Source organism: Ictalurus furcatus, chromosome 28, assembly GCF_023375685.1.
Source record: "Ictalurus furcatus strain D&B chromosome 28, Billie_1.0, whole genome shotgun sequence".
Classification (NCBI taxonomy): domain Eukaryota; kingdom Metazoa; phylum Chordata; class Actinopteri; order Siluriformes; family Ictaluridae; genus Ictalurus; species Ictalurus furcatus.
Window position 1 is genome coordinate 18,804,524 of NC_071282.1, and position 9,637 is coordinate 18,814,160.

A 9,637-nucleotide genomic window follows, 5' to 3' on the forward strand; every position below is an offset into this window, starting at 1 on the left:
TTCTTATTGTTGTTATTATTAGTATTATTATTAGTAGTAGTTATATCAGTGTAGTGTAGTATACTAGTAGTTATTAATGGTAAATAATTAGAATAAAGATAATAATAACTTAACCAATAGCCTAAATACTAGGCTATATTGCTATAATGCTAGGTTATAGCGCAGTGCATTTCTAACATTCAGTATGCTGTAAGTAAGTAAATAAACAAATAAACAAACAAACAAATAGACATTCTTTTAAAAAGCATCATTGTGCTATTTCGTTTTTTAAAAAATGTAGAATTGTTTGACTTGTCATTTCTCTCGCGTTCGGTTGAGCCTCTTGAAGATGCCGCTGCTTGATTCCATGGAAACGGATCATTCCACTTGGAGCTGGAGACGGGGGGAGCGTGATGCGTTACAAGGATCAAACGCAAACGGAAAATAGTGAACTGTTCTAAAACTACACGCTAGAACATATTAATAACAAACAAATAAACAAACAAACAAACAGATAAATGCGTAAAGAAGTGTGTATCTGCGCTGATGGATATGGGTGTGTCCCCTACAGCATCAGTGGAAGTTGCGGTGTGACTGCACACACGCGCGCGCTGTGTTACTGCTACTACTAAACACCGGTTTGTTTATTTGTTTATTTTCTTCTCGGTAAAAAAACAACAACAAAAAAATCAGTCGTTAACGAGCGCGAGATGCCGTGTAACCCGAGCCGGATGAGAGCGCGAGATCGCGGGGACGTGCTGGGGCGCGCGGAGTTCCTGTCCCTGCATCAGCCGCAGCGTAATGGCGGCGCGGCGCGGAGAACGAGCTCCACCAAACCGCAGCAGCAGCACGAGCACGCGCCGCAGCCGCCCGGTGACGGCGGGAAGGAGCGCGCGGAGGCGCCGCGGTGGCCGGAGGAGGACTGCATGCGGTTAAACCCGTCCCTCAGGGGCATCGCGGTCAGCTCGCTCCTGGCCATCGACATCCACCTGTCCAAGCGCCTCGGCGTGTGCGCGCACGCGTCGTCCTCCTGGGGCAGCGCGCGCTCCGTCGTCACCCTGCTCGCGCTCACCGGACACGGGCTCACGTGGATCGGCGGCACGTTGGTGTGTCTGACCCGCAGCAGCACCGAGGCCGGACAGGAAGTGCTGATCAACCTGCTGCTGGGTAGAAAACTGATGATCAGAAAAAGAAAGAAATGACATCATTTCTTTATTTCTTTCCTTCTTTCTTTCTTTCTTTCTTTCTTTCTTTCTTTGTCTTTTTTCTCTATTATTTTTTTCCTTGCTTGATCACTTCTTTCTTGTCATTTTCTTATTTTGTTTTCTCCTTCTTGTCTTTTTGGTTTGTTTCTTTATCTCGTTCACTTCTTCCTTTTCTTTCTTTCTTTCTATATTTGTTTTTGTTTGTCCTTCTCATTCTCTTGCTCTTCTTTCTCTTTTCTTTATTCCTATTCGTTCTTTCTCTATTTATTTTTTCTTTTTGTTCACTTTTCATTTTCTTAGTCTTTTTTTTTCTCTTGTCTTTTTGTTTCTTCTTTTCTTCCCTTTCTTTCTTTCTGTTTCTTTTTGGTTTTTTTCTTTTAACTCACTTATTTCTTCTCATTTTCATGCTCCTTTTCTTTCTCTTATTTTCTTGTTTGTTTCTCTAGTTTTCTCTTTTTTTGTCCACTTCTTTCTTCTCGTTTTCTTGCTCTTTTCTTTTTCTTTCTCTTCTTGTCTTTTTTGTTACTTCTCCTTTTTCACTTTCTTTCGCTTTATATTTATTTAAATTTGTGTTCACTTCTGCCTTCCCATCAGCTTACTCTTCCTGTATCTTTATTTTCTTTTTCATGTATTATTTCTTTCTTACCTATTTCTTTTTTGTTCAATTTTTTTCTCTTACTTTCTTAGTAAATGGTAGTAATTGTTAGTATTATAGTATTAAGTGGTAGTAAACGGAAAACTTCCTGTCCCTCCAGCGCTGGTCCTCGACATCCTGACGGTGGCCGGGGTGCAGAAACTGGTGAAGCGCAGAGGACCGTGGGAAATGAACCCAGGCTTCCTGGACTGCGTGGCCATGGACGTGTACTCGTTCCCTGCAGCTCATGCCAGCAGGGCGGCGATGGTGTCCCGGTTCCTGCTGTCCCACCTGGTCCTGGCTGTGCCGCTGCGGGTTCTGCTGGTCCTGTGGGCCTTTCTGGTCGGACTCTCCCGGGTTCTGCTCGGGCAGCACCACGTGACCGACATGGCGTGCGGCTTTGCGCTCGGTTCGCTCCATTTCAGCCTGGTGGAGACGGTGTGGCTGTCGTCCAGCGCCTGCCAGACACTGCTGTCTATAGGGACGCTCAGCTGGAACCCCTTCCGTTAACACACACACACACACACATTAGCATTTAGCTTTTAATTACGTTCAAGATCGATCTTTTTTTGCTTAGCGGTGCACTAAACTAACAAAATCGTCCCGCTTGGTGTTCTGGGTTTTTGGTAAACCTCGACGTCCATTTTCAAAAGAACGACGTTACATGTGCTATTACTCCGTATTATATCATCAGACGTAGTCTATTTGGTGTCTGATGTTTGCGTCTTTAGTTCTTAAGGCTAATATTTAAAAAAAAAAAACTGGTAGCCTCGCAACCTGATGCTAACTCTGAAGCTGACGTTACTTTAGTTATAATCTGACTGAAGAATCGATGGAGAACTTTATTCAGGAATTGCGTTAACGTTAGTGTTGAAACGTGATCCACGAATTATTATGGATTAGCTTTAAAAGACAGGGGGTGCTAAGATAACGGCTAAGCTAACACGTTCAAATGCTGGAACTCTAGAAGTTTTACGAGGACGTCGTCGAGGCACTGAAAGCCGAGGCGCTGCACAAACAGACGCCACAATCTCATTCGTTAGCTGAACAAGGTTAGCTAGATGAAACGTGTCCGTTATAAGCAGCTCCTCAGTAAGAGCATGACCTAGCCTTAGGTCTAGCATTAGCTAGCTAGTTTTTTGATGTGGATTTTAGGCTACGTAGGTCTGTAAAAACAATATAAACCAAGCATGTTTGCTAACTAGCGAGCTAAGCCTGTTAAAGTATTGCTTAGTTCACTGATATGATAGTTAGCTACTTAGCTGAGATTAAATGAGTGCTGCACTTTATTAATTTATTTATTTTCCCTCCTGTAACCACGAACATCTTCTGTCACCTTGGAAACGTATCCGACTCGATAGCTGTCGGTAGAAACGGTCGTGTTTATGAAAACTCGTACAAATTTTTGCTTCAGATGGCATCGTTACTGTCGTCCAACACAGACAGCTAAAGCTTCACACTGTGAGTCAGCGTTTAGGAGCACAAAATGGCCGCCGACATAAATACCAGTGCTAGGCTACACTGAAGCACAAAATGGCCACCTCCGTAATTAATGTACCAGTGCTATGCTACATTGTGAAGTTTAGCTGCTGTTTATGGATGACAGGAAGTTCACTGGTGTCCTAAATCACATGTGTGTGTGTGTGTGTGTGTGTGTGTGTGTGTGTGTGTGTGTGTGTTCGTTCAGTCACTCTGTTAGCTACTATTAGCTTCAAGAACTAAAGAAACAAACATCGGACATTCTTTTTGTCCTCTTATTCCTCGGCTTAAGCCGAATTCAGCTAGGCCCCACCGACTAACTTCCTCCGTGATTTATTCATTTATTTTTATTTATTTAGCTAATTTGCATAATATGCGAAACCTACTTTTGTAAACTAGCCTCACGATTTTCACAAAATTTACACTGAACTACACATAAGAGTGTGAACCTCAATAATGACAATTATCAAAAAACGTGTCGAGGTTTGTAAACAATATGGCCACCACACGTCAATCAATTCTAAGGAGGTGGAGCCTAATTTACTTAAACATCTGTAACTCATGAATGCGTCCGTGGATTCGAGCGAAACTTGAAAGCCATATACAGGACAAGATTCTTAGGTCATATGCAATGTTTGGGGAGTGTGATCATGAATAAGGGGGCGGGGCTTAATTCAGATAACTGTTGTTAAGGAACCGTAAGTCCGATCGAGCTGAAATTTGGTATGCTGCTTCTGTGTGCCGATCTCTACGTGGATTTTTTGATGATGACCTAGTCGCTTAAAAAACATGGTTGCTATCGGCCAATCAGATTTCAGCAGGCATTTGTCAGAGTTAGCATTGAGCTTTCGTCACAAACTTTGATAACTATGTTCACCTACGATCTGTTTAATTGTTTTTATAAAATTATAAGAACTGGGTTACTAATTTATCATTATTATTCTTTCTTTTCTTTTTTCTTTTTTTCTTAGTGTGTTAATGTGCCATTTGTGTGTGAATGTATTTATTTTTTTTTACTCCATGCTGCTATTATTTTATCCTAAATTTTTTTTGCAGATTGTCTGAATGTACATGAGTAATGTTATGCCTTATTGTGCATGCTACTTTACTATTTTATTATTTATTATAATGAATTGATTTATATATTGTAAATATACTGTAAATTATCCATTGAGGTTGTTTGTGGTTGGTGGCTGAATTCTTTTTATTAAAATAATTTGCTGTATTATGTTGAGAGAAATGTGCACAGGGATTTTATTATTGTTTTTTAAAATTATTATTTGATTATTTATTTTCCTATTTTAATTATGCTTCTCCTCAATCCTTCTGTGTTAAAATACCTTTTTAAGAAGACAATAAATCTTAAATAAATATTCTTTCTTCCAATTTCTTTCTTTCTGCTGTTTCATTCACTTTTGTTTTTTCTATAATTCTTTCTTTATTGATTTCTAATTTTTCTTTCTACCTTATTCATTTTCACATTTTTTACTCTCAGGAAATGCAAATTTAATAATGATTAATTATTTACACTAATTTATTATTATTATTATTATTATTATTATTATTATTATTACTATTATTATTATGCTCACAGTGTGATTTTTTTTTTTCAAACAAATTCTGAACTACGCTGACCTGAACTTGACCTCACATAAAGTCGTCAGTGTGGTTGTTTGGTTACACACACACACACACACACACACACACACACACACACACACAGGATAGATAATGTAGCTACCATATCAAAGCTGAACAGACCTCTGTCACACGAAGCTTAATCTCTCCTGAACACTGTGTTTAAACACACACACACACACACACACACACACACACACTGCTCGTGTGTAACATGTAATTTTTTTGTCATCAGCAATTAAAAAGCTCCAGAGAGTGACGTCATACAGGAACCTTTCAGTTAACTCTGGTTCTTGCTACAATGAAAGGAATAATTATGTTTCCACCACAAAGATGCTTCCACTTAACGTTAAGGTTTATGTCATAAAAACTAAAACAAATAAGTAAACAAACAAATAAATAAACGATCAACTACGTTGAGAGCAGAGAACAAAGTGATTTCTCCATTAGCACATAGCATTAGCATTAAACAGCTTTCTGTGTGTTGATGAGAGACTCTGTGAGTGTGGCGCCCCCTAATGGAGCAGTGAGACTAACACAGCTAACGCAGAGGAGAAAGAATTAAGCAAAAAAAAAACCCATAAAAAAAAATTCTGAATCAACCAATTACTTTCAAACTCATATTATATACTAACGGGATCTCATTGTTGATATATATCACCCAGGAGAGGGCTACAAAAAATGTCCAAGGCATATTATATAAAATGGAACACTGTAAAGACCATAATCAACAAGTGGAGAAAATATGGCACGATTGTGACACTACTAAGAACAGGACGCCCCTCTAAAACTGATTAGAAGATGGTTAGGGATGCTTCTGAGAGGCCTACAGCGACATTAAAATCATTTCAACCATTTCTGGCAAGTATTACTTGCTCCATACATGTGACAGCAATCTCTGGGCTATGGGGTAGGGTGGCAAGATGGAAGCCTTTTTTAACCAAAAAAGAAATAAAAAACACATCCAATCTCCCCCAACCATGTGGAATAATGTGGCCTGGTCTGATGAGACCAAAGTTGAACTTTTTGGCCATAATACCAAAAGATATGTTCGGCACAAAAACCACAGCACATCACCGGAAGAACACCATCCCCACGGTGAAGCATGGTGGTGGAAGCATCATGCTTTGGCGCTGGGTTTTTTTCAGCTGGAACTGAGGCTTTAATCAGGGTGGAGGGAACAATGAACAACTCCAAATACCAGTCAATTTTGGCTAATAACCTTAAGGCTTCTGCTAAAACACTTAAGATGAAAAGGAATTTCACCTTTCAGCGTGACAACGACCTGAAGCAAACGTCCAGATCAACAAAGGAATGGCTTCAACAAAACAAGTTCAAGGTTTTGGAAAGTTCCAGCCAGAGTCCAGACCTAAATCCAATCAAAGATCTGTGTGGTGACCTGAAGAGGGCTGTGTACAGGAGACGCCCTGCCAATCTGACAGAGTTTACAAGATTTTACAAGGAAGAATGGCAAAATATTACTAAGCCACACTGATCGACTATTACCCAAAAAGATTGAGTGCTTAGATAAAATCTAAAGCTTCTTCAACTAAGTATTAGTTTAGGAGTGTGCATACTTATGCAACCAGGTTACTGTACAGTTTGTATTTTTCAATTGTCCCCCTTAAAATGATTCATATCGTTTTTCACTTTAATCAATAGGTTAAAATTTGACAATAAAGGTAGAAAAGGTTCTGACATGATTTATTCTGACATAGTTTCATTGTTTTTTACATCACAAAAACTTGCCACTTTAACAGGGGTGTGTAGACGTTTTTTTTATATATATATATATATATATATCCACTGTACATTATAAAAGGTGTAAAACTACCTAAAATGAACTATTTTCCATATTTTAAATGAGTCATTATTTTTGACTTGAATGTTGAATTTTATTTATCGACCATAACTTTTCATTCTTCACATGCCAGTAGGTACACTTTCAGTTTTTTTGGGGTTTTTTTTGTGATTTTTTTTTGTGTGTCTATATACAAATATACACATTTAAATGCAAAAAAAAAATTGTTGAGGTAAAAAATATTAACTGTAAAGTGATGATAAAATTAAACAACATAAAATGGGTACATTTTAAAAATATATATATATTTTAAAAGACTGTAACACATTTTTAACACATTTAGAGTCGGGCAGATTTGCTTTTTGATTTATCATATGTATTTTTAAAATAGCGATATAAAAATAGTAAACATTTATATTTACATATCTTTCACGTTTAACGCTCCTAATATCTTAAAGCTGACAGAAATGTAATAACGCGAAGACGGCCGGCAGATGTCGCTGTTGCACGCCTCCTTCACGCTGTCTACGTAATTTCCGGCAGATTTCAGTAGGCCGAGCCGCAGCTACAGGCAACATAAAAAAACGGGAAAGAAAAAAAATCCTATATTAAGAAAATTTGTCCCGAAGAATCTTCATCCATCCTTTTAGATTTTAACAGCAGGTGGAAATATTTCTAAATATCTGATATAAACTGAACGCGACTCGTTGATTCGGTGAGTTTTTATCTCCGTCTTGGTGCGAAAATGAAGCTTTTTTCCTCCCCTTCAGCTCCGGACTTTATTGTTGCTTTTGTTCCGAGCAGCAGCCATCTTTAATCTTTCATCTTTAATCTCCCGATTTTTAAACACACTTCTAACCCGCTCGGGTTTGTCCGTGTGCAACATTTATACGTTTTATGACTAAAACATCACAACTCCGGGGTTTAGACTGTCCTCAGAAGTGTCTATTTGTCGCTGCTGCGGTCTGTCACGGTCCTGTTTTTTTTTTTTAAAGAGCTATATCTATTAAAATTAGCCCTTAGCGTGAAGATTAGCATGACCGTTATTTTTTAAAGTGTCGCACATTCTCAATAGTGGTGGCGTGGTTTTATTTAAACACGTATGTAACGTAAAACAGTCAAAGTTTACATGACAATCGATGCGATTTTGCGATAAAATTTCATCCTCTTCTGACTATGCTAACTAACTAGCAGCCCCGGATTAGCCGTGTTTACATTCACCGCTAACGCAGTGTTAGCATTAGCAGAGCAGATAGCAAACTGCATTCCTGACTCGTTCTTTTGTAGGTAATTGCGATGATGATGAAGGAATAACTGGTAATAGATGGTATTAAGAATATTTTTTTTTTGTTCGTAATATTGACGGAAAAGTTTGTGTGAGAATATTTCCTCTCCTTTTGCCTCTCGCGCTAATTAGCTTGCGAGCAAACCTAGCTAGCTAATTAGCAAGCTCGAGCTCGTACTTGGCGGTGAGCGCGTGCCGGGTTGAACGAGTCATGATGTTTTTAAAAAACGATCAAATGAACAATTTATTTATTTATTAGCTTTATTTCTCTGTAGAGTTTATTTGTAACCAGTTTGTGCTAAATCTATGATTATATAATTTCCTCCCCGAGCTCGCTGGCGACCATTAGCGCTGTAGTTTGGCCTTGAGGACAGAAATACCGTTTTTAAAGCTTATAAATAAATTATAACAAATGCATAATTTATTTATTTTTAGTTTGTTTTGGGAGTTAGTGTTTATATTTGGCTAAATTATATGAGTAGATGTGTTTTCGTGGGTTTTTTTAAAAAAAATCTTTTTCTAGGCCTTAAAATGAAAATCAGGGTTGGAAGTTATTTGATTTGTTTATATAAATGAATCAAATAATTATTCTTTTTTGTAAGTCTGTTTTTGTTTCACAGTTTTTCAACTTAACTAGTTGGTTTGGAACAATCTTTTTAAAATTCATCCAGGTGCTTAAGTGTTCAAACACACCTGAGATTTCTCCTTAAAAACAAAATATTGTGGGTTTGAACTGTGGAATGGGTCGTGTCCCAAATCACGTTAATCACGTTAACCCCCCCACCCCCCATGCTACACACACGTCTCCTGTACCCAGATGTCTGATGAACAGCCAGATCACCTCGAATCAAATCGAACCTCTGGATTCCCTCTACGTCATCTGCACCAGTGATTTTTAGATGTCGAACCTCTTCCTGATCCTCGCACCGAGCTCGGAACCCGCGTGCGGTTCCAGCGTCACCTGAAAGTTTTGCTGCGTTCCGTTAAAACTCCCCCTCGAGTCAGAATTCCTACTTTAGAAAGTCAAACCTCCGAGTTCAGCACGTGATGTCGAGACAAAATGGCCACCCCGAGCGTCAGCAGTAAACGCAGCGGCACTTCTTTTTTTTTTTTTTTTTTTTCTTCCAATTAATTTTTAATTGTTAGACGAGTTCTACTGTATGCAAATATTAGCTTTAGATTTTCGCTAACGAAAGACGAACACGTAGGCATACACGGCTTTACTCGGTTTGTCGCTGAAAATTGAAAATGTCGTCATTCTGAGTAATTATCCCGAGCAATTCTCTGACAATACGATAAAGTGAAAATCTCGAAGTATATACGGTTTTCACCACACGACTCGGGGATTTTTTAACATCGGATGGAGTGACACTGATGCGCACGCTGTGAGATTAAACACGGCAAGCAGCAGCCAAACTGCGTAGAAAATCGCAGGTGTGCGTCGAATGAATCGACTTGCAGCAAGAGTTGTATAAGTTTTGGGTTGTGGCATTTTATTCACTTTTATTTATTTGTAAGTATTTAGATCCAAAGCCCCGAGCTGCAGAAACGCTGTGTGTCCAGTAGATTGAAACCAACGAATAAACAAAAAGGATCATGTGTGACACATGTGTGAT

At 38.7% G+C, this 9,637-nt stretch overlaps 2 protein-coding genes across 6 annotated transcripts in view; both read left to right on the top strand.

Annotated features, from left to right (window-relative positions):
• The first annotated feature begins 569 nt into the window (after positions 1 to 569).
• Positions 570 to 5,108, top strand: LOC128603855 (inactive phospholipid phosphatase 7). Its single transcript, XM_053618588.1, has 2 exons — positions 570 to 1,146; positions 1,940 to 5,108. The coding sequence occupies exons 1-2, from the start codon at positions 690 to 692 to the stop codon at positions 2,326 to 2,328; spliced, it is 846 nt and encodes a 281-aa protein (XP_053474563.1). The 5' UTR covers positions 570 to 689; the 3' UTR covers positions 2,329 to 5,108.
• Positions 5,109 to 7,258: 2,150 nt separating this feature from the next.
• prrc2b (proline-rich coiled-coil 2B) overlaps positions 7,259 to 9,637 on the top strand; it is a 19,007-nt gene continuing 16,628 nt past the window's right edge. For all 5 annotated transcript variants that reach the window (XM_053618581.1, XM_053618582.1, XM_053618583.1 and 2 more), the window contains exon 1: positions 7,259 to 7,451. The gene's annotated coding sequence lies outside the window, so the exon portion shown is untranslated. The remainder of the gene's footprint in view (positions 7,452 to 9,637) is intronic.